Here is a 23,477-nt window from a genome sequence, read left to right as displayed (position 1 = left end):
ACGTGGCTGTGCCCGTCTGTCCAGGGTAGCTGGCAGCCAGCCCTGCTCCAGAGTTTTACTGGGCAGTGGTGCTGGGAGCCAGCCCGGGGGGGTCCCTGGAGCTCAGCACCACCCAGAAGGAACCTGCAACCATAAACCAGGAAGAACAGGAGGCAGCAAGCTTCGGTCATCATTTTAACCAGCCAGGTACAGAGCTCTGAGCAGCTACTCGGCGGCAGAGGGTCGGTTGCTTTTGGTTTGGTTTGGTTTGGTTTGGTTTGGTTTGGTTTGGTTGGGTTTGTTTTGTTTGGTTTTAGTTTTCTTTTGTTTGTTTGGTTTTGTTTTTTTTTACAATCAAAGAAATCAAAATGTGACCCGAGTTTACAGAAACAGAATCGAGGCTCTACCCCAGAGCCCAGGGCCAGCTCGAGGGGCAGCCAGGCCCTTCCTCCTGCGGCATGGCCGGGCAGTGGCGAGTGGCCAGAGCCAGTGCTGGCCACGAGCTCCTTCTCCCTTTCCATCAAGAGCCAAACCCTGGTCCCTCCCAACCAGCACCTCCATCCCCTCCTGCTCCTCCTGTTCGCATCCTCCCCGGCGCTGTTGTGGCCAAAACCTTCCCATTCCCTTGTCCAAAGTGCTTCCAGTCCTCACGGGCCTGTCTGGCCGGGAGTGGTGGCCCCAGCTCCGGTGTCTTTGGCCCCAGCTCCGGTGTCTTCGGCCCCCAAACTCCTCTGGGCGTGGCTGCTTGGCTCCACACACCCAGACCAAGCATCGGCTCGGCAGGGAGGAGGTGCTGGCTCCAAGCACGGGCCTCGAGTCCAGTAAAAAAAAGCAAAATAAAGCTGTAGTACTTAGGAAAGTGAAACCAACACCATTTTTGCATAAATATCATCAAGGCCGTGGAGGCTAAGGCTGTTTGCTTCCTGTATTAAGTTAGTTGCCAGTTCCACACTCGTCCATTGACCTGCCCAGGTCCCTGAGAGATTTGGATTCCTGTCCGTGGGGGTTCCAGTCCTGCAGCGTCGTCCTTCAGGCCGTCTCTCCCCGTCCGTCTGCAAGGCAGGAGGGAAGAGCCCGTCAGCCACCCCACATCCCAGCTTCCCACAGCCCTACCAGGCTCTCTCCCTGCTGTCCCAGTGCCACCCCAGCTGTAGCACAGCCCAGGAGCTGTGCTGGGTGTCTGTAACTTGGGAATAGCTCAGGATCCTGAGCAGCAGCATCCCAAGGCAAGGCTGAACCTCCAGCAGCATCATCCCGTGCCTCCCACCCCACGTACCTTGTGCAGGGAGGCTCTGAGCCGGCAGCTCCGTGGCGTTCCTGCCCTCCGTCCCCGCCGGCTCGCTCTTAGTCCTGCTCTCCTCCACCTTGGCATTCCCGTCCGGCACCGGGGAGCCCAGCGCCTCTGCCCCCGCTGCCTTTGGGGAAGGAGCCGGCCCCGAGCCAAGCGAGGGCTTCTTGGCTACCGGAGGGGGGATCTTGCTGGGTTTTCGCTGGGCTTGTGCCTTTCCGGGGCCCTGCGGGGCGGCAGCGGCCGGGGCTGCCGAGCGCTGCCCCGAGAAATTCATCAGCTCGGCCACCAAGTTCCTCTTCAGGTCGGCCTGCGCCTCGGGGGACGAGGCCGTCTCGATCACCAGCTTCCTGGAGCTCTTGGCGAAGATGAAGCTGGCGGTGGAGGCCGGTGAGTTGTTCCTGGGGGACAGCTGCCCATCCCCAGGAGGCCCCTCGGGGCCGGGCTGGGCCGCTCGGCCACCGGGCAGCTTCTCCGCGGCCTCTCCGCAGGCCAAGGCGGCGGCCTTGAGGTGCACGGCGTGGTGGAGCTGGTTGGAAGGCACCGCGTCTTTGGCAGGAGGCGGCTGCCGAGTGGACAGGGAGCGGCGGACGGGCTTCTGGGGGGCCGGACGCTCCTCGGCCCCGGCTCCGGCCCCGGCTCCGGCCGCGGGCTCCACGCTGACGGAGCGCAGCCGCACCATCTGCAGCAGCGAGGGTGTGACGATGGGCAGGCTGGCGTCCTCCTTGGCTGCAGGGCCACTCTTGCTCCGCGACACCGGCTCCTTCTTGGCCTCTGCCCGAGGGCCGTTGGCCGCCTTCTTAAGGCTGATTTGGGGCGGCAGGCCCAGAGCCGAGGGCGGCGGGAGAGGCGGCGGTGGCGGGGGCACGACGGCCGCGGGAAGGGGCTCGGCGGGGCACGGAGGCTGCGGAGCCCCGGCGGGTGGGTCTGGCTGCTGAGAGATGGCAGCTGAGGATGATGAAGATGCAGCCCCCGGGCTCGGTGTTGCTGTCTGCCCGTCCGCCGGGCCCGAGGTGGCATCGGGCAGGCTGGAGAGATAGGATTCATCCGGAGGGGGGAAGTCTGCCATGGACAGGTCGTGCTCCTCGGGAGCTGGCGGTGGAGGCGGGGGCCAGGCGGTGTCGGCGGGGGGTTCACCGCTGGTCTGGGGGCTCCCCTCCGCCTTCTTGGCCGGCGGGGGAGGCGGCTGGTAGGCAGGCGGCGGTGATGGTGGTGGGGATTTGCCGCTGGGCTTGGCCAAGGGCTCCTGGCTGGCAGTGCTGGGCACCGGGGAGGTTTGTGAGGGCTGGAGGGGGCCGGCGGGGGCCGGGGGCTGCTGGAGCTTGGTGGGTGGCGGGGAGAAGGGAGCAGGAACCTTGGGGTGCGGCGGGATGATGAACCGGTCTGAGCGACTGGTCAGCGCCTCGGGGGGGGTCGGGTCCGAGGCCGAGGAGGAGATGGAGGTGAGGGAGGAGGACACAGAGAGCGCAGGCGACTGCAGGGAGCAGACCCGGTCCGGCTTCTGGGGTTGAGACTTGCCCGGGGACGCAGCTGGGGGTCCCAACCCCTTGGTGGGCAGTGTGGGTGTCCCACTCTGGCTGGAGTAGCCGCTGGAGGGGGACATGGTACGGTCAGACCCATCGGGGCAGCTCCACTTGGGCTGAGCTTGGGGCTCCCTGAGCACCACCGTCACCCCGGGGCGGCCCCGCGAGGCCTCGGGGGAGCTGGTGCCGGCCAGGCTCTCGGAGCGGAGGCTGCTGGTCTCGCTCAGTGATGGGGAGAACACCTCGTCCTCGCCCGTGGGGCTGAAGGGCTCGGGCCGCGGGGACCAGGGTGCGCCGCTGTCCCGCTGGGGCCGGTGGTCGGGCCTGGGGGGCAGCCCCAGCACCTTGGGCTCCCCATCGGCTTTCTGGTGCAGCGAGTAGGTCCTGCGGGGAGGGGCTGGGGGCTTCTTCATCTTCCTGAGGGAGACGCTGCGGGCAGAGGAGCGCTCGCTGGCCAGGCTGGCCGTGTCCGAGCCCTCCGCCTGGCTGCTCGTGCTGTAGGCGGGGGACACGCGGCCACTGCCGCTGCCCACGGCCAGGAGCCCGGGGGCCGCAGGAGCGAGGCCGGCAGCGGGCTTGGAGCAGGAGCTGGCGAAGCTGGCGGAGCTGTAGATGCTGATTTGGTCGGTGTCGGAGCGAGCTGCCGCCTCTATCTCGCCGTGCGGCCCCGCCTCGGGCTGCCGGTGGTCGCAGCCGCCCTGGGAGGAGATGGTGGAGCTGTTGGAGACGATGGTCTCCGTGGACTGCGAGTGGCTCCAGTTGTCGCTGGAGGAGGAGGGCTCGCGGCTGCGGGCGCTGCGCTCCGAGAAGCGGGACAGGGAGCGCACCGAGGCCGGGCTGGACGACACGAGGCTGCAGCGGCTCAGCGTCCGCACGCTGCTCCTCGTCAGGGCCACCACGTCCACCATGGGCGGCAGGATGGCGTTGGGGATGATCTTGGACATGTAGGTGCCCTGGGGCGAGATGGACATGACAGGGCCCACCAGCATCTCCGGGGGGTTGGCGTAGGTGGTCATGCCCGGCACGGCCAGCGACTTCGGCCTCACCATGGGTGACAGCTTGGCCGCTGTCTTCCTCCCCAGCAAGCTGTCGTCGTAGTAAACCCTGTTGATGTGCTTCTGCAGGGCTGCGTCCGCCTCCTCCAGCACTCCCAGGCAGACGCGGGCGCCGCCGGACACGGGCGGAGGCTGCAGCTTCCCGTCGATGGTGGGGATGCGGACGGCATCGCCGGACACCTGCCCACCGTTCAGCAGGGGCTGCACTGCCTGGCCCACCCCGCGACCTGCCGGCCCTCGCCCGTCCGCCTCGGGATGTCCCTTGGCTCCGAGGCTGTTCCTGAGACCTGGGAGCAGGGAGAGATGACCTCAGCGTGATCCCAAGGCGAGGCAAACAGGTCCTAAGACTCTCTCCTTGCCCCCGGTGCTTACCCAGCTCCTTATGGACGTGCTGGGGGATGCCCAGCACTGTTGTCCTCCTCTCCTTCCTCTTCTTGCCAGCCCTCTCCGAGGATTTGGGAAAGGAGTCGTGTGGTCGGAATGTGGAACCTACAAGAGGGTCCAGCTGGTGTGAGGGGGGGCCCAGTGTCCCCAGCATCCCCAGCATTTCCTACTGCCAGAGATGCTCTGGGATAAGCCGGGCTCAGGCACTGGAATAACCCAGAGAGGCACCAGCTGAACAGTCTGAGCAGGGAGGAGACGCTGTCTGTCTGTCTGTCCATCCCCCTCGCCCAGCCCCAACGCTCTGACTCAGCCAGAGCCGCTCTCATCTCTCCCAAGGGCCCCCAAATCCCTGAGCTGGCTCGTGGCCACACCAAGACAGAGCCCAGCTCCCCTGCCACACTCCCCGACCCCCCTGGCACCCCTTCAGCTCACATCCCCCCCATCCCACAGCTCCCAGTCGGGTACCTTTCCTCTGGATCATCTCGGAGCGGATGGAGAGGGCATCCTCAGAGGTGCTGTCCGTGGCACAGGAGGCTGCCCGGCTCCGGAAGGACAGGCTGTCATCCTCCGAGGATGCACAGGACTGTGGGGACAGGGTGGGCTCAGCGGACCCCGCGCTGCGGGGACGGAGCTGCCCCGGCCCCGGCCAGGCCCCTTCCCCGCCGCGAACTGACTCGGCAGCCGAGACAAAAGCTCTTCCGAGGGCCAAAGGCTGAGTCAGCCACGCCGGCATCCAGAGTCCTCCCACCAGGAGCGGGGCTGGGAGCAGCCCCTGGGACCCTGCACAGCTCTGCAGCCCCCCGGAGAGCAGGAGAGACAGGGTCTGGTCCATGCAAGGAGCAGCTGAAGGAACTGCTGGGCTCGCCACGGTGCCAAGCCCAAAACGACCCCATGGGTGTTCCCAGCCCTGCTGTGCCCCAGAGCCCAGGGCTGGAGGGCTGCCATGGCTGGGAGAAGGGCGTGGGACAGGGACAGGCGGGCAGGCAGGACCCCCGGCACTCCCTGGACACAGCCAGTGTCACAACCTCCAGTGTCCCCATTCCTCCAAACCATCCCTGCCACAGGCAGAGGTTGGGGTGAGACACTTCAGAGTTAACCTGACCCCTCCACCTCGCTCTGCCCATCTTGGGGTTTCCAGTCCCCCACTTCCAAGGGGTTAAAAGGGCTGAGAGCCAACGAGAGGCAACAGCCTGAGCAAACACAGGCGGGTGAGGCACTGGCAGTGGGGTCAGAGCCCGGGGCTGTGCCAAAGCTCAGCTTGGCCAAAACAGGGGGAGTTTCTTCTCGTCAACAGCCGGGAGGGGGCACAGGCACCAGGCTGGATATGGCCACCTGTCCCCATCACGCCACCACGTCACCCCTCCTCAGCCAGGGCTCCCAAGGGACACCAGTGGGGCAGGAACAGGGGGACAGAGGGATGCAGGCAGTGGGCAGGCCCTGGCAGCGCCCCACAGGACACAGCAGGACGTGCCAAGGCTGAGGATGGGGAGAGCGGCTCGTCCTGGGACAAAGGGGACACCACCAAGGGACACACGGCCAGTTCCAGCCCCACAACCCCCCTGGACATGGTCCTGCAACCTTGGCTGGTTGCCTGTCTGCCCCTAAACTCCACCCAGGGAGGACAAAAGAGCCACCCTGTGTCCCCTCACCCCCAGGACACCCCAAGAGCAAACGAGGCAGAGCCTGGGCAGGGCTCACCTGGAGGCTGCTGGTGTCCCCGTGGTCCCAGGCACTTTTGGTCTGTTTCTGCTTCTCTGTGGAGGGAAGACAGAAGGTAAATCCCTCCAGGGGAGCCGGGGCAGCCCCCACACAAGGAAGCAGCTGCCGAGCTGGCAGTGCCCCCCGCACAGCCCAGCCACCGGCGCTGGACTCTGGTCAGCCCCATCGCGCCGCCCACACCGCCTGGCCAGCCAGGAGCTGGGGACAGCCCTTCCGCCGTGTCCCCAAGGCCACCCTGGGGCTGGGGACACCTACCCTGGTGCTGCAGGGACTTCAGCCCCTGCTGGGCCTGGTTGTGCAGCTCCTCCAGGTGCGGGGGCCGCGTGCTGGGGAAGAAGACGTTGTCGGGACATTCCTCGCCCGCCGTGTACTGCACGCTCAGCCGCTTCTCGCCCTCGCCCTTGGCAGCGCCTGCGGGGACAGCGGGGTCAGCTGGGCTGGGGGGACGCGGCCACGCTGCCACCAGTGCATCCCAACCCACAGGGGACAAGCGCCGGGAGGTGACAGCCACCCCAGGATGACGTTATCCCGCTCAGCTCCAAAGCGGGCACTGGAAACACCGAGAGAAATCCCATCCCGCGGCTCTGCCCGGCCCAGTCGATATTCCGGAGTCGGGATGTCTCCGCTGGTTTTCTCCAGTGCTGGGATGTGGGACCACCCTCCTTCCCCAGCGCCTTCGTTAGGAGCTAACGAGGCGGCGAATTGTGCGGGACTGAGGGAGAAGGAGCAGCACAGGGGGGGATTAAATGTGGATGAAACCACGATGACTTTCCCTTCGGAGCGTTGCGTCATTCCCAGGCCTTGCTCATCACCCCAAGAGCAGGGACTCCCCCCATGCCCAGGCAGGCTGGGAACTGCACAGAGGAGGGAAACTGAGGCACATCCAGCTGCAGAGACCCCAGAGGACCCAAATCCCTTCTCGGAGCCCCGCTGGATGCTGAACACCCCATCTGCCACGCCTGGGGCAGCACGGAGCCCTCACTCCCTGCCTCGCAGCACCCTCCCCACAGCTGCCACCAGCACCCTGCGGTGCCCACGGCCAGGAGCTGCCCTGGCATCACCCAGCCCGGGCACTGCAGCACCGTGGCACAGCCCTGCCCGCACGCCTGAGCGAAGCCTCAAACTCTTCCTGCCCAGAAAATAAAAAAAAACAATTTCGAGGAAGGGAAGGGCGAGCGCAGGAAACCGTCGGGGCCGGCGGCGGCACCCCGGGGACCACGGGCACCTGCTGCTCGGCACCGGCAGCACCACACGCCATCATCCCCTGTGCTCCCCGTGTGCCCGGTCCCCTCGGGGCCAGCCCGGCCAGGCAGAGAGGCGGCCGTGCTCCGACTCCAGCACACAAAGGAGCAGGCCTGGAACAATGGAGCCTCCCGCCCTGCCGCCATGCCGGCCTCTGCCTCCGCCAGCACCCGCGGTGCGAGCGGGCACCGGGGCACAGCCAGCCCGGCACAGCGGCTGCTGCCACACGGGTGCCCTGTGCTGGTGTGAAATCCCTGCAGGGGACACAAGACACCCACGGCCCCCGCCACCGTCATGTTCCTAATCCCCTTTTCTCGCCCCATTTCGGCAGCCCCTCGCCTGACACCCCCCCCAAACACGCTCGGAGCTGCCTCGCGGGGAGAGGAGCGCAGTGATTTATTCCCGTAACTTCGCGACGGGCGAGGCCAGGGCTGGGGTGACCTTCCTTGCCCTCCCCCGGGGATGGAAGCCCCCCTGCCCGCTGCGGGTGGGCGAGCACCCCGTGCCGGCCCGGGGCGGGGGGTGTCCCGGCGGGCAGGGGTTGTGTAAGGACAAGGCTCTGCTCCTTCCCTCCCTCCCTGCTGCTCACTCACCCTTCTTCTTGAAGAAAGCCAGAAGCGACGAGAGGTTCCTGCCCATGAAAACCACCATGGTGGCCGGGGAGAGGGTCTGCTCCCCAGGGAAGGGGGGCTCCGCCGCCCCCCGAGGAGGCTCAGCCTATTGTGCCGAGGCGACTCTCACCCGGCGTGTGCCGGCGGGGCGGATTCCGGCGGCCCCCAGCTCCCTCCCTCCCTCCGTCCTCATCCGCACGGGCGGGAGGATGCTCGGCCAGGCGAAGACGCTCCGGCGCAGCTGCTTGTGAGCAGGGAGAGCAGGGAGCAGCCTGACCCGGGGACGGCTGCGCGGTGGCAGGAGGGGACAGTCCCAGCTGCGCCCACCGCGCTCCTCGGCCGCGGCTGAAGGAAAGAAGGGGCCCCTCCTCTGGCCTCCGGCTCGCTCCCCCCGGCCCTCCCGCCTCCTCCCACGCACGACACAGACCACAGGGATCTGTTCTTTCAGCATTTCCCCAACTCCTCCCTTTTGGACCCCTGGGACCCCCCCCCCCCAGGACCCTGCTGGGCACAGCAGCGCTGCAAACCAGTTGCTCGCTTCCACAACAGTGCGACCAACTGGGAGGAACTGGGAGGTTTTTCCACCTTGGGCTATGACACAGCAGAGGCAGCAGTGTCACATTCTCCATCCTAGACTGTCCCCAGTTCCCCCCAGGACTCTGCCAGGAGAGCCCCATTTCGGGCAGGGAACAGGAGCCAGGACGGGGCAAAAGGTGTTTGTCCTTAGGGACGGGGCTACGTCATGGTCACAAGGGCTGGCAGCGCTGGGGGAAAACCAGGTCTGGGACCAGTCTAACCAGTAGCTCCAGCTGCTGGCGTGGGGGCAGGTGAAAGCAGGGGCAGAAATGTCGGGCGGTCACACAGTGGCACTGCCCTGGCACTGCCGGTCACTGTCCCCACCACAGAGGGTCTCCCAGGGCAGTGGGTGCCCAGCACCTCCAGGAGCTCCATCCCCCCCCATTTACAGGTGTTTTAGCCCAAAAGGTGAACAGCACCCAGTGTTTACCCAGCAGGTACCCGTGTCCTCGTGCCAAACCCTCTGCCCCCTGCCCTGCAGCTCCCCCCGGGCTGTGCCCAGGGTTTATTCCAGCAGGACACAGCTTGGGCTGCAGACAGAGCAGCCGTCACCCAGCAGGGTCCCCGCGGGCCCCAGGCAGTGACTGCGCAGCCCAAGGGACAGTGTGACCTTGTGAAGGGCATTTCTGTGTCCCCAGCCAGGCAGCTCCGGGCTCAGCGAGGATTTCTTCCCCGGAATTCCGACATGGCCATAACCCCAAACCCCAGCAGCTCCCTGGCTGTGCCTGACCCAGCACCTGCTCCAGCGTAGGCAGGATGGGGGCCCTGCTGCCCACACACCCCCCCAGAAGGTGCCGGTGGCCACGGGCAGACATTCCCCAGCTCTTTCCACAGCACAAGTGGAAAAGGGACATAATTAAAGGGCTGAGGATGCACAAAGCAGGCGGCCACGTGCTGCACCGAGCACTGCCCTCCGCTCTGGGCAGCCTGTCATGAGCCCAGAAAGGGCCACGGCCAGTGGTAGCTCAGAGGGACACTGCTCCCGGCTCCACAGGGAAGGATCCAGCCCTCCAGCTCTGCCCACAGAGATGGGGCTGAACCAGGACCCCCCTTCATGGCACCAGGAGCTCCCACAGTAAAGGGAGAGCCCCTCCTGTGCTGCTGGTGCACGGCCCAGGCACAGCTGAGCTTCGGCCCCGCAGGTCTGCTGATGGCAGCACACGTGGAAGCTGCTTCCAGGGCTGTGAGGACATTCCCGGGTGCTGGCACACAGCCTGGCCCTGCTTCACCTTCCTGCTGTGGCCCACTGCCTGCACAGAGGGCCTGGAGAACATCCCTCACAGACAGGGACAGGACGTGTCCCTCTCCCGAGTGTGACACCGCTGCGGATGGGGCAGGAGGAGCTCAGCACGGGTGGCTGCCATCTCCCGAAGGATAACCCAGGGCTCAGCCGGGGCAGGAGCCTCCCCTTCTCCCACTCCTTGTGACCTTCGCTACCTCATCATCCTCATCCAGCCGGCCTCACCTCGGCTCTGTCAACAACACACGGTGAAACCTGCTGGAAAAGGGAGGGGAATCGAGGAGGGAGAGAGCCCTGATCCTGCCACAGAGGCTGCAGGTCCCGCTGGGCTGGGGAAGCCGCTGCAGCTGCAGCCGCTGCCGGTAGCAACACGCCCGGTTGGAGCCGGTGTCCCGGGCCCTGTACATTCCTTGCGGTGCATCCCGGATCGCCCCGTGGCCTCCGGGCTCAGCCGACACACGTGCCTCGGCCACACGTGGCAGCGGGATTCTCCCAGATAAGGAGCCAAGGGAGCCGGAGGGCTCCCAGTGACGGGCACCCTCTCAAGGATGGTCTCCCCGGCTCAGAGCTGGGGTCTGCTGCTGCCAATGCCGGGGATGGTCCGGAGGGAGCAGAGCATCCCTGGAGCAAGGCAGGATGACAGGAAGGGACAGGGAACCCCAGGTACTTTGTCTTCAGCTCTGCCTCGGTGCTGGCAGAGAGGATCTGGAGGTATCAGAGTGGGAACGGGAAGGGCTGCACAAGGGAGAGACCAGAGCCGCAACCCCTCAGGAACACGGCCAGGGCCGCCCAGCCCGATGCTGCAAACAGAACTCGGCGCTGGCCCAGCTCCTACGATGCTACTTTTCACCTGGAGAGAGCCGGAGGAGAAAATCCCAGCCCCTGTCCCCCTCCTCGCCAGGCCTGTGCCTCCTGCCAGCAGCAGGTTTGGCCGGGCTCGGCTGCAAACATCCATCTCTGCCTGCTCGGCACTGCCCCGACTTGCCTGCTCCCCGCACGGCGCGGGTCCTGCGGCGGCAGCAGGGGAGCAGCGAGCAGGCAGCAGCTCCCTGCCCGCCCCTCCACCGCCACTGACTCACCGCAGAAAAATGGGGAGGAGGGGGAGCTGCCAGGGGGGCGGGAAGGGGCTGCGAGGTCCCCGGGGGGAGCCCGCTTGCGTCCCTGCTGCTCTGTGGGATGCAGGCTTTGCCTCCCTCCTCCCGGCAGCCAGCGAGAAGCCCTCCCTGCCCCACGGGGTTGGTGCTCTCCCACCCTCTCACCACGCTGCTCCCAGCAGCATCCTGCTCTGCTTCCCGGCTGCCTGCAAGATGCCACGGGCATGGGTAACATCAATGGGGTGCACCATGAACCCCATTCCTGAGAGCTCCGTGGAGCTGTCAGGACACGGATGGACCCTGATAGAGCTGTGAGAGCCCCCAAACTCCGCTCCAGTATCACAGGATATCCTGGTTTGGAAGAGATCTTATCCAGCCCCTCTGCTTCAGCATCCTGTCCCTCTGCAACCTTAAATTGTTTAGGGTGTCCGGGAGCCCCTAAAGACAACCAACTCGTTCCCCAAATCCTTGTCTCAGCACAGGATCCACGCCCTGGGACACGCCACGGGATCCTGATGACTCCAGGCAGGATAAGAGCACAATAATATTTACGGTGGCTCTGGCCACACAGCCCCTGCTGCCAGCCTGCCCTCGGCCACACCTGGGGGGCTGCTCCTCCAGCCAGGAAAACATCTCCACCAAGCAAATAAACACCGCCCAATCCACGCTCTTGGCTCGGCTCTCGAACGCGATCCCACGCAGAGGCTGAACTAAAATTAATTTCAACTGGGAAAACAAACTTGGGTCGTTTTTTTTTTTCTTCCTGTAAATCGCAGCGGAGAAAGCTGCCTGGTATCACCTCGGTGAGCCAACAGGGCCTGGCGAAGGAGCTGGTGCAGCCAGCAGGACCTGGCTCCGGTCGCCTCCAGCCACAGCTGCTGTCATGACAGGAGCACACGGGGTTGTGCAACGGGCCCTGACCTCGCTGCTGTCCCACACTTGCCCCACAGCCAGCCCTGAGGTGACACAGAGTGTCTCCTGCTCCCTGAGTTATCCCAGATCCAGGCGAGGGGCTGGCAGCAGTCCGGAGGGGCTCTCAGGGCAGGACCAATGCCCGGCTGTGCCTCACTCCTGGCCCCTGCAACAGCCCAGCGAGCCTCCATCCCACCACGTCCCCACCCCGTGCTCGTCCCCTCCCCGGAGAAGCCACCAAACAGGTTTGAAGGTAAATAACAGCCTTCCCCAGCCAGGAGCCGGATCCGGGCGGGAACATCCCAGATGGGGAGCGTGGGGCGGGAGAGGGCCGCAGGCAGAGCCTGGATAGAGACACGGGGCCGCAGAGGGTGCCACCGGCGGCACGTATGACCAGGGGTGGGCCACCAACACCTCCTCCTTCCATACTCCAGAGCTTTTTCACTCCCTGATCCCCTTCCCTCGGTGTCCTCCCGCTCCCGCGGTGCTCCGGGCTGGCTGTCCCCTGGTGCGTGCCGTCACACCCGGCGGGGTTTGCAGGGCACCCAGGTGCTCTTGCCACGGCAGAGGCGTTGCCTGTCACAGCAGGCACTTGGCTCCACGCAGGAGCAAACCCAGCAGACGGATTAAGGACAAGACGTTGCAGGTTTTTTCCATGCACGGATCCCCCGTCCTTGCAAGCAGCACCCAAACCCCGCTCCCGCCCGCGGGGCTTTTCCAAGGAAACGCTGCGGAGGTGCCGATCCTCCCATCGAGATGGACACGGCGATGTGGGATGGCGGAGAGGAGCTGCCACCAAGATGGGGTGGGGGATAACCCACAGCCAGCAGGGCAGGTCCCATCCCTGCCTCTCGGTGACGGGATCGTGCCAAGCGGGCACGGCACGGCATGTCAGAGCCGAAAGCTGCGGCAGCTGCCTGCCCAGGACACCCGCGGATCGCCTCCTCCCCTGCTCCGGGAGCAGGAGGGGGCACCGGGAAGGGCTCGGATGTCCCGGACGCAGCAGGATGCTGGCTGGTGCGCCGGGCTGGCGGTGCCTGGAGAAAGCGCCTGTGTAAATCTCGGCGTGTCCCCCCGCCGGGAACAGCCCTGCCCTCATCCGCCTCTCCCGGTGTTTGCGGAGCCGGCCCAGCGTGGGTCTGGCACGGAGAGAGGCTGCAAAGGAGAAAGAGCCCAGAGCTGCTCAGCCCACCCCGGAGCTGCCCCGCAGGAGCCGGGGCTGCCGAAGGGCTCCACGCTGCTGCTGCTGCTGCTGCTGGGGACGTTCCCAGCCACGGGTCACCCCTGCGGCACTTGGATACCCCATCCCTGGAAGTGTTCCAGGCCAGGTTGGAGCAACCTGGGGATAGTGGAAGGTGTCCCTGCCCATGGTGGGGACTGGAACGCGATGAGCTTCAAGGTCCCTTCCAAATCAAACCATTCCGTGATTTTTTTTCCTTGCAACCCTCCCCAGACCTCGCACCCAGAGCTCCACGCCGGCCGCAGCCGCATCCCCGCTGACTCCGCGGGGCGCAGCCTGGCCAGCAGCCACGTTCCTGCGCCCTGACTCAGCAGGGCCCGGCGGGGAGTCCCGATAAGGAGGCGATAAGAGGCTGCGGTCTCCCTGGGGCTCAAGGACCTTCCCCAGCATGAACGAGCCGGGGGACGAGAGGCTGGGGATGCCCCCGGAGCAAGCCAGGCCCCGCTCTGGCACGGGAAAATGAGAACGGGGTGCGTGGGTTCGGCACTGGCGGGGCAGAGTGGGCAGGCTCAGAGCCACCCCGGAGCTCTCAGCCGTGCTCCTGCCCCCCATCCTGTCCCTGGGGAACCCTGCTCTGTCCCCTCAGCATCCAGAGGTGCTGGCTGCCCACACCACTGCACACCTGGCACAACCACAAAAGCATCTGCCAGTGCCTGCCCGGGCCTGATGCACCAACAACGGGCACGGCAGGGCCAAACTTAATCTTCCAGTCACCACAAACAGGAACTGGGGACACTGGTCCAGTCGCCCGCCATATGCAATTATTCTCCAGCCCTTAATCCAGAGGCACCCAGGGTCTTCCAGGGGGGAGACGGGAGCGCCGGCGGGGGCGAGTCCGGAGGGTGCCGGCACACCCTGCCCCCAGCCGGTGATCCCGGCTGCGCCCTCCGAAATGCTGAAGCGACACAATGCAAATTCTTTGGCTTTGTGGCCGCCGCGCCGTTGCCATGGAGCCGTCGCAGAGAACAAACACAACTCGCCCCATGTTTTCTCAGCACCTTCCACCCCACGGCCTTCGGCCCCAGCGCCAGCCCTCGCCTCCCGGGATCTGCCCCGGCTGTACCAGTCCCACATCCCGCCCATTCCAGGGCATCCGAGATGGAGCAGGGCTTCTCCCAGCCAGCCCTGGGGAAGGGTGGTGCGGTCCTGGTTCAGGGATTGACAGGGGACACCGAAGGCTGGCAGGGATGGAGAGGAGATGGAGGTCTGACAGGAATGCCACGTGGAAAAGGGGGAGGATGCGCCAGGGATGCAGCCACAGCCCAGCCTGCCCAATGGCACCGAGCCCTTCCCGCGTGGAGACCACGACAAGAGGACAAGTGTGGCAGAGAGGAGCCTGCAGCCGCCCGGCGAGGAGAAGCGAACGGTGAAGAGCCTGCAGTGAAGGAGATGCTGTCCCTGCACGGCCGTGGGCGACGCGGGACCCTCCTGCCTCAGTTTCCCCAGGCACTGAGCGGATGCTCTCAGCCAGGAGAGCACCTGTGGGGTCTCCCCATCCCGGGCCCCACCTCTGGGACAGCTTTGCTCAGGGTGGTGCTCCCCGAGCCTGTGCAGAGCTGACTCCAGCCCCTGTTCACACCACGGACAGCTGGGCTCACACACCTGGGTGGCTGCTGACCCTAAAGATCGAGGGAAACAGGGCAGCCAAGGGGACAGGAGGGACAGCAGGGCCGAGGATCCCACAGGAGGAAAACCACCCAGTTACCAGCCCTTGGTCCTGTTCACCCTGGTCCTACGATGCTGCCCACGCGCTTGCCAAGTCTCCTCCTGGGCTCAGGCTGGGCTGGGGACACGGGGACAGTTTAATGACACCAGTGGGGGAGTCAGCAACGCCGGGATGGGGACGATGTCACTGCGAGAGACCTTTCCTGCTGGCATCACCCTGCTCCGATGGGAGAACCGCGGTGGGAGCTCAGCAGGCACCCCACGGGGCTGATTGTTCCGCGGGTGGGTCCAGGCTGGCGTGGGACCCTGTCCCTGCGGGAAAGGTCTCGGCCCCTGCTTCCCTCCTCGGTTTTCCAGTGGCATCCATGGAGACGGAGCATAAAGCAGCGGAGCAGTCGGTGTGTGGACAGACGGACAGACAGACGCAGAGCGAGGGAACGGGGACGGGGGGGGAGCAGCCCCTGCAAACACTCCCAGATCCGCCGCTCCCCGCGGCACAGCGAGGGAAACCGAGGCACGGGGTGGGAGCGGGGGGCCGGGGGAGGAAGGCGACGCTGGCAGCGCTGGGATCCCACTTGGAAAACAAATCAGTAACTAATTCAGCTGATCCCGTCCTGATAGCGCGGCGAGCCCACGGCTGCTCCCCGGCGCGTCGGCACAGCCCTGCCTGCAGCCAGAGGGGCTCCCCAGCTCCCACACTGGGGCCGGGGGGCTCAATCCTTCCCCCCCAGCACAGGGAGAGCACAGCGAAACCTCCCCCCCCCGCAGCCCCCCGCTCCTGCCCAGCCCCGGAGAACACAAGTGGCGAACTTTCCCAGCGCGACCCCTCAAAACTCCCCAAGCGGGGACGCCCCCGCGCCCCATCCCCAGGCATCCCCATGGCTCCTACCTGCCCTGGGCTTCCCGGCGCGGCCGAAGGGCCAGGAGGAGCCGGGCTTGGCGCCCGCCGGGCTCTTCTTGCGGTGCGCGTTGCCCATGAGGCCGCTCTCGCCTCCACCGCGGCCGGGTGGAGGGCACCGCGGTGCTACATGGCCGAGCCGAGCGGGCTCCGGCGTGGCCCGGGCGGCCCCGGCAGACGACGGCTCTCAGCCGCCGGCTCCCATCGCTCCGGCCCCGGCGGAGCTCAGCGCTCGCAGGCGGCCGTGCCGGAGCCAATGGTACGGGCAGAGAGGAGGGGCCTGCAGGGATCACCCGGCGGATCCCACAGCACCCTCCCAGCCCCATCCCTCCGGCGGGGATGCCTGGGTGATACAGAGAGGCTGAGCGGGCTAAAGGGAGACGCCCCGGTGGCCAAACATCGCTGAGCACCGGGATAGCAGGGCAGGGATGTCGCCTCCAGCCGTGCTCGCACCTCCCTGGAGTTTGCCACGCTCCACCGAGCCGCCACCACTTCTGGCTGTCCCCAGCTCCCACAACCGCGGCTACAACTCCCTTCGTGGGTTTTGGGGAGAGGGACACCCCACCGAGCCCGGCCAAGGTTAGGACAGGACTACTAAGGCTTGGAGCAAAGCGCCCGAGGCCACGGGCTGGGTCCGGCCGCTGCCCAAACTCAGGGCGAGCACCCACATGCCATCGCCCACGCAGCCTGGGGTGGGTGGCAACCCCCCGCCGCCCTCCCCACGGCCACTCCTGGCTCTGGGGCAAGTCACGAGGAGGTTGCTCACACTGCCCGCACCTTCCCGTGCCCTCCCCGGGTGCACCTCGGCCTCTCCCGGCTCCAGTCCCTGCTCCACCAGCGGCCAGGGCTGGCAGGGTACGAGCAGCTCCGTGCCACGGGAATTGCTGCTCCAAAAGCTGCCCACACCGCCCGGACAAGCCCCTCCACAGCCCCTTCCCAAAGCCCAGCTTTCCCTCCTGGTTTTTAATTAGAACATTAAATGCTGCGAGGGCAGGGAGGGGTCAGCCAGCCAGGCAGCGGTGGGCAATTCCTGCTGGCAATGTTTATGTTCCTGAGGTGATTCATCAAAGGCTGGGATAAATAGGAAGGAGGGTTTTGTGGGAAAGGCACAAAACCGGGGAGGTGGTACAAGAAAGAAAGGGAAAAATTAAAGATCAACCAGCAGCTCCTGACCTCCCAAGGTGATCGGCACCGAATTAATCTTTGGACTTCAGTCTTCTCCTCCGCAGTGGAAATATTGATGGTTCAGTTCCTCACCAGCTTGGTTGGGTGCTCAGGGCACGCTCAGCTGGGCAGGGATTGTCCCTGCGGGTTTGCTGCCCCATCTGCGGTGAGAGCTGATAAGGAAATGGGGGATGCAGTGGGAAATGATTCCCTATTTCCCATTACTGGCTGTGCCCATTTCACAGCACAGCCCTTCCACCTTGGGGCAGCGGGGATGAAATCAGGTTATGGTCACAAGGGCAGCAGACCAGAGGTCCCTGCCCAGCCACTGTGGGACATGATTCTTCCTCTGGTCAGCTAGGGGCATCTCCAGCCTGGGACGAGGCTTCCTCCCGCTGCCCTGGGATGTCCATCCCAAAACACGGACCCCACGTGCCTCTCAGCCCCCTCTCCAGCGACTCTGCAGCCACACGGGACAAATCTCCCGGTGCAGCTCTCATCCTTCTCTCCCTGGGAGACACAGCGAGGCTGGAGCCTGCACCTGCCCCAGATACCGGGAGATGCTTCCCCCTCCACTCCCAAAACAGCCGCCCTCTGTGCCAGCACCTGCTCAGGGAACGCGGCCACCGCCAGCACCGAGGCGTCACCGCCCCCGGGCACAGCCTGGGAGGTGCCGGCAGGGCTCCGGGAGGGAGCCGAGCCCCCGGCACCCAGCAGAGCCCACGTGTGCCAAAAATACCGAGTGGCTCCTCTGAGCTGGAACAACCGTGATGGGGTAACTCACAGCCACGTGGAGCCGAGCTCCAGCTCCTCCTGGGCCTCGTGGTTCAGTCCCTGCCAAATCTGGGGGGCTGAGAGCAGCATGGGGGGCTCCAGCATCCCCACAGACCCCACTGAGCTGCCCTGTTGTTGCTCCAGGGCACAAAGCCCCTGAAATCTGTGGGCAGGCCTGCTCTCATCCTGCATCCCAGACCTGGTTCTCATTGCTGTGAGCAGAAATCCGGCTCAGGGAGCCTGGGGAGTGGGGACAGCTGAGCACCCCAGTTCCTTGTTCTGTGTTAGAACCTCAGTGCAGCCCAAAGGAGAGGGGAGGGAAAGGAGGGGAAGCATTCTCAGCCTCCCCAGCACATGAGAATGGAGAGCTGGGGCCCAGAGATGCTGATTCCAGGCAGAATCTCTTCTCCAGGCCAGAAATCCCCGGTTTTCTTCACTGAGAGAACTCTGATAAGAGCTTGGAGCAGCAGAGAAGCTGTTGATGAGACACAGATCTGGCCAGCACGGCATGACTGCCCCAAGCACATCTGATCATCCCAAAGTCACACATTCCCTTGGTCAGAGCGGCCAGCCCAGGCATGGGCACCCCTCTGTGCTGGCACGGGGACAGATCTGTCCCTCCTGGTGCTCCACCCATCCCTCCCAGTGTCTCATCCACTCCTGGTGTTTCCTAAACCTGATCCCATCTGCAGGCAAAGCAGAGCAGGAGCTGAGCTGCCTGAATGAGAAAGGAATTCAGCCCTTGTTCCCTTCACGGGGAAGTAAAGCTCAGCGAGGCAAAGGTAACACAAAAACCCCACTTGAGATCCCCAATCATTAACAGAAATACATAACCAGAAGGGTTTCAAATGATTTCCTGCTCCAGCCGGAGTCCAGGCCGGCTCTGCTGATGACAGGTCTGGCTCCAGCCTGCAGAGGTGGAGGGAGCCCAGCTCCCTGCTCAGGGTCAGGTGGATTTTATCCACTCACAGCAGGACCAGCCCAAGGCTCCAGCTCCTGCTTGGCAGGGAAATGGTTTTTCACTTCATCCTTGCCCAGCTCTTCACCTTCCCGAGGGTTATGTTCCCATCGCTGCCGGACTCAGAGTCAATGATGATATTGTCTTATGAAATCAGACCTTCCTTCCACGGGGAAACGTGACCCCGCTGAAATAGTTTTATCGGATCTTATGGAACGTTATTCTCAGGAGTAATTCTTCCAGTTGTCTCCAGGTGGAATAGCTGTGGTTGCAGACACACCTCTCTTTGTTCGCCCAGCCGCTCGCCGGTGCCAGGCCAGGCCAGCCGGGGGATTCCTGCTGCTCACATTTTCTGAAGTGTCACTCTCTGCCTCTGGCAGATTAACAAACTCGTTCCCACACACACACACAGGAACAATCCCCACGCCTCTCCCCTCTCTCCTTTGAGCTCAGAAGCTCAGGGCTAAACGCAAGCCCTGTGTTTACACCAAACCGTGCGTGCCAGCAGAGGATGGAGGAAATAATCGTCCAGGGAGATTCCACAGCTCAGCCCTAAATTTCCTTGAGGGCTCACGTGCACCCCCTGGCACCGAGTGTCACCAGCACAGAATCACGGAATTATTAAGGTTGGAAAAACCCTCCAAGATCATCAAGCCCAACCTGTGATCAAACCCCGCCCTGTCAACCAGCCCAGAGCACTGAGTGCCACGTCCAGGTGTTTCTTGAACACCTTCCAGTGCTTAACAACCCTTTCCATGAAGGAGCTGAGCACCATCCCCTCCACAGCCCAGCCCCTCCACCCCCTGCTCACCGCAAATCCCCAGTCCCAACGAGCACTTGCTGCTGTTACAAAGCAGCTGTGAGCATTGAAAGCTTTATTTTTAACATCACTATCCACCCCCCCTCCCTGCCCCAGTCAGGAAATCGTTGCTGCTGGACTAAGCTGGCATCAAAAAGGAAAATTAAAAAAAAAAAAAAAAAAAAAAAAAAAAAAAAAAAGCCAAACCCAATTTAATATTTCTGGAACATCGATTCCTTTACTTCATCAAGGAATTAAGAAGAATGTTGCGAAAGCCGGATAAAGCAGCAGCCAGAAAAACAGACTAAAGCCACTGGACCCCAGCAGCAGCTCATCCTTCATCCCAGAGCTGTGTTTACATCTCTGCACCCAGAAACCCAGCCCAGGCAGTGGGAATAGCCGGGCACCCCAAATCCCTGCTCCGTGTTTGACCCTTGGCACAGCCCAGCTGCTCTCCCCGCCTCAGTTCCCACCCCAGGGCTTAATCCCTCCTCTGCCTCCAAAGGTTATTGTGGAAATAAACACGGTTGGAATGGCGAGGTGCTGGGATACCACCTGCAGCCAGCAGGGCCCATCCACCCAAACAGGGCAGAGCATCCAGAGGATGCGCTTCCAGCTGGGATGGAGCCATCTCCCCCCCCCACCCCGCTCCCAGAGCCGCTGGTGTCCCCCGGAGAGGCGGCTGATGCTGGCCCAGGAGCAGGATTACCGAGCCTTTCCCCTACACAGCTCAGCTGTTTGGGCAGCCAGAGATGGGATCGCTGATAGCTGGACCCACGGGATTGATCCGAAGTGGAAATGCTCTCATCCTCCCGCTGCCGTGATTTCAGTGCTGAGCAATGCCGACCTCACCAGCACCCACAGCGGAGCGGGCAGGTGCTCAGGGATGAGTCCTGATCCACATCTCCTGCGATGAATTCCCTCTCTCCCACCCCTTGGAGCCACCCTGCTCCCCCTCCCCACCTCCAGGCTGGTTAGACATGCCCTGTGCCCACTCCAGGACCAAACCCACCTGCGGGAAGGGTGGGGTGATGGAGAACTGCCAGGTCACAAACCTGATCCAAACCCCCCCAGCACCACACGGAGACAGGGGAAGCTGAGGGCACTCAGAGCCTGCAAGGCCCTGCTGCAGCTCTCCCCTCTCCCCCTCCCACAGCTCCCAGCTGATGTTTGGAAAGATTCCCAGCTGGTCCCGCTGCACGAAGGCTCGTGATGTCGGCGGCGAGGCTGGCGCTGCCTCCGGGCAGGTCAGAGCCGCGTGTGGCGCAGCCGATGCCGCCGGCTCCAGCACCCGGCGCTGCGGCCACGGCTGCCCACGGAAAACACCCGGGGCTGACACTCCTTCCCTCCCCACAGCTCATCCCGAACCTCTGCTGGAGGCATCCTGACCCCATCCTCCAGGGAAACGTTATCCCCCAGCCCACAGGGATGGATGCCGGTAACCCCGGCATGTACTGGCGGCGTCCCGAGGACACAGCGGAGCCAGAGGCTCTGGAGAAGGGAGGGGTTCCTGGCGTGCTCTCTGTGCTGGAAATGCACGGGGAGGGTGATTCAGTCACGCAGGCAAGCTGCAACCACTGCACATCCGTGCTGCTTCTCCCAGCACTCCAGCAGGAACCGGGGGAATTGTGGCACCTCCCGTCCCCCCAGGATGCCAGCGCTGCCAAAAGCGCAGCCTGGAGGGGAAAGGTCCTCTGGGCTGGGGCACTGAATGGTGCCTCCGTCACCAGCACGGACTGTGGGCACTCAGGACAGCTCTAGTGGCTACTGGGATGGGACATCCTGGCCATCTGATGGGACAGCACGGTGGCAGCACAGTGACAGAGCCCTGGCTGGCACGAGCTGTGAGGGAGCAGCACGGCACAGGCAGGAGGTCCCCAAGCTGTGACCCTGACAGGCCGTGACTTGGCATTTTGAGGATTAGCTGGTGAACGGTACAACTTCAGGGAAAAAAATAAGAGGAAGAAAAGGGCTGGCAGGGCTGCTGGGGGCGTTTCTGCGCCGTGAAGAGGAACATCACATGCTCCGGCACATCTCATTTTTTCTGCTCAGGTTTCAGTGCTGGGCTGTGGCAGCAGCGTCCACGCATGGAGGGCCAGGAAGGAGCCACCAGCAGCATCTGATGGATCAGCCCAGCAGAGAGCTCGGCTCTTCCCGAGCCTCTTTTCCCTTTCCATGGCCACTCCTGTCCTATCACAGATCCCCGTGTGCTCCTCCAAGCAGGAAACGTGCCTGCATGAGGTCTTGGATGCCTGGAAATTCACTCCCTGGAGCAAACTGAGGAAGAAAGTTCCAGCTGACAGCATCCTGCTGCGCTTGGGTGCCGCAGAAGAGGCCTCTCCCTTGGCAAAAGGGCCAAAAGATCCCTGCCAGAAGTGCCCGCAGGGAGGGCAGGGGCGTGACACAGGTGGTGTCCCCGACAGTGTGAGGTGGGAGAGGCTTTTGGGGTGATACCTTCCTCGTTGGGACATCAGCTACTGCCAAAGAAGCGCTGAGGAGAGGAGCGTGACCAGACAAGCCAGCACCCATTGCTCTGCCAAAGCTCCCGGGATGAGCCCGTGGATCCCCAAAACACGGCCCCGGGATGGTGAAGAGAGGGGATCTTCCCCTGCAAGATTGTCCTGGTCAAGGTGGCAGGGACGTGACTGGCACCCAGGGATGTGGAGGCAGCACCCACAGACGGTGCGGGGTGAGGGCCATATCTGGGACAGGAAGGGCCACACCTGGAGCATGCAAACACCCTGCCCAGGAGGAGGAGGAGGAGGAGGTGGAGGTGGCAGCGGCTGGCATCTCTCCAGATTTCCCTCAGCCCCAGTGACCTTCTGACTCAGCACAGGCAGAACCTACCCAGTGAACCAGCACCAGCCCTCGGGGCAGGGGCGAGATCGCGCCAGGGACTGCCGGATCCGGCCTGCTGCCACCGCAGCCATGGCCACCGCGGCCCCCACGGCCACCGCCGCCACCTCCTTCACCCCCTGCAGCCACCTCTGCTGCCACCACGGCCAGCAACTCCACCTCTCCTGGCCACCACCATGGCCAGCAACTCTGCCCCTCCTACGTCCCCTCTTTAGCCATGGCCACGCTGCCAGCTCAACTCCTTTGCAGCCAGCACTGTGACCCCTCTTCGGCCACCTCCAGGGTCAGCACCCTGACCTTCCTTGGCTTCCACTCTAACACCTCCTCAGCCTCCATGGCCACCACCTTGACCTCTCCTTCACCACCTCCATGGCCACTGCTGTGACTCCTCCTTAGCCACTGCCACAACCCCTCAGCCACCACCTGGAGCCTTCCACAGCCTCCACTCGATCCCTCCTTGCCCACTACCTCGGCCACCACTGCGACCGCCACCCCAACACCTCCTTGCCCACTCCCACAGCCACCACTCAACACTTTGCCATCACTCCAACACCACTGCGGCCACCACTTGTGACCCCTCCTTAGCCACCATCGCGGCCACCACCTCGACACCTCTTTGAGCAGCTCCCTGAAATCTCCTCGCCCACCTCCACGGCCGCTGCCGCGACCCCTCCTTCACCGCCACCGTGGCCACCTCCCCGAGCGCTCCTCACCTGTTCCCTCCGTCCCTCCCGAGGTGCTGCCGTCCTTGGGCGGCCGCCTCCGGCCCCGGAACCAGCTGAACGCCCGGCGCAGCGAGCTCGCCCGGGCCTTCTTCCGCCGGGGGGGAGCCCCGGGAGCCCCCTCCGAGCCGCCGCCGCCGCCGCCCCGCTCCGGCTCCCGCTCGCCGCCCGCCGCAGGTGCAGCCCCGGCGGACATGGCCGCGGCGGGCAGCGCCCCGCACCGCCCCGCACCGCCGGCAGCCGCTGCCCATAGGGCCGGGCCCGCCCGGCTCGGCTCGGCTCGGCTCCGGCTGCAGCCCCGGCCCCGCTCCGGGCTCCCGCCGAGCGCCCGGCGCCGACGGAAAGTTTCTGTGCGGGGCGGGGCCGGGCTGCGGGAGCTCCGCCTGTACCGGCCCCCGCCCCTCCACCTTCCCCCCCCCCTCCCGCAGGTGGCCCCGGGGGCGTGGGGACCGGGGACCCTCCCCTTGGTGCCACCGGCGTCACCGTCGCGGCTGCCGGGGCTCCCCGAGATGTTCTTCCCGTTCCCCGGTGGGTCCCGGCTTTGTCCCTTCGGGACGCGCTCTCCGCGCTGGGGGAAGGGGGGGGGGGGGGCGGTGCGGGGACAGCGGGGGCTGATCCCAGCCCTTGGGACCCTCTGTTTTCCTTGCCCGAGGTGCTGAGCAGCAGCGGGAGAGAAGAGGAGGAAAACAGGGAAACACCCGAGCGGGAGAGGAGCGCGGAATTCCAGCATCGTCATCCCCGGAACAGCGTCCCGCACATCCCCGGGGAGGCTGTCCCT

General features: G+C 64.7%; 1 protein-coding gene across 2 annotated transcripts; it reads right to left on the bottom strand.

Moving 5' to 3' along the window:
* Positions 1–161: 161 nt before the first annotated feature.
* NHSL3 (NHS like 3) lies at positions 162–23,002 on the bottom strand. Of its 2 annotated transcripts, none has more exons than XM_069035732.1 (7): positions 22,691–23,002; positions 6,204–6,359; positions 5,928–5,983; positions 4,695–4,812; positions 4,218–4,334; positions 1,256–4,132; positions 162–1,031 (listed from the first exon to the last, which is right to left on the bottom strand). In XM_069035732.1, the coding sequence occupies exons 1-7, from the start codon at positions 22,893–22,895 to the stop codon at positions 1,009–1,011; spliced, it is 3,552 nt and encodes a 1,183-aa protein (XP_068891833.1). In that variant the 5' UTR covers positions 22,896–23,002; the 3' UTR covers positions 162–1,008. The 2 variants fall into 2 exon arrangements, with proteins under 2 accessions (XP_068891833.1, XP_068891834.1); XM_069035733.1 differs by lacking the exon at positions 22,691–23,002 and adding an exon at positions 7,784–8,164.
* Between the last annotated feature and the right edge of the window lie 475 nt (positions 23,003–23,477).

Source organism: Aphelocoma coerulescens, chromosome 23, assembly GCF_041296385.1.
Source record: "Aphelocoma coerulescens isolate FSJ_1873_10779 chromosome 23, UR_Acoe_1.0, whole genome shotgun sequence".
NCBI classification, from domain to species: Eukaryota; Metazoa; Chordata; class Aves; order Passeriformes; family Corvidae; genus Aphelocoma; species Aphelocoma coerulescens.
This window is presented reverse-complemented; position numbering and strand designations above follow the sequence as displayed.

What these genes read in the sequence shown, in the direction of transcription:
- NHSL3 (XM_069035732.1), bottom strand. Translation starts at nt 22,895, where the DNA reads ATGTCCGCCGGGGCTGCACCTGCGGCGGGCGGCGAGCGGGAGCCGGAG. An exon ending in GGGAGGGACGGAGGGAACAG is followed by an intron (nt 6,360 to 22,690) that starts GTGAGGAGCGCT and finishes CTGTCCCCGCAG; the next exon opens with GCGCTGCCAAGGGCGAGGGC. An exon ending in GGGACACCAGCAGCCTCCAG is followed by an intron (nt 4,813 to 5,927) that starts GTGAGCCCTGCC and finishes CTGTCCCCACAG; the next exon opens with TCCTGTGCATCCTCGGAGGA.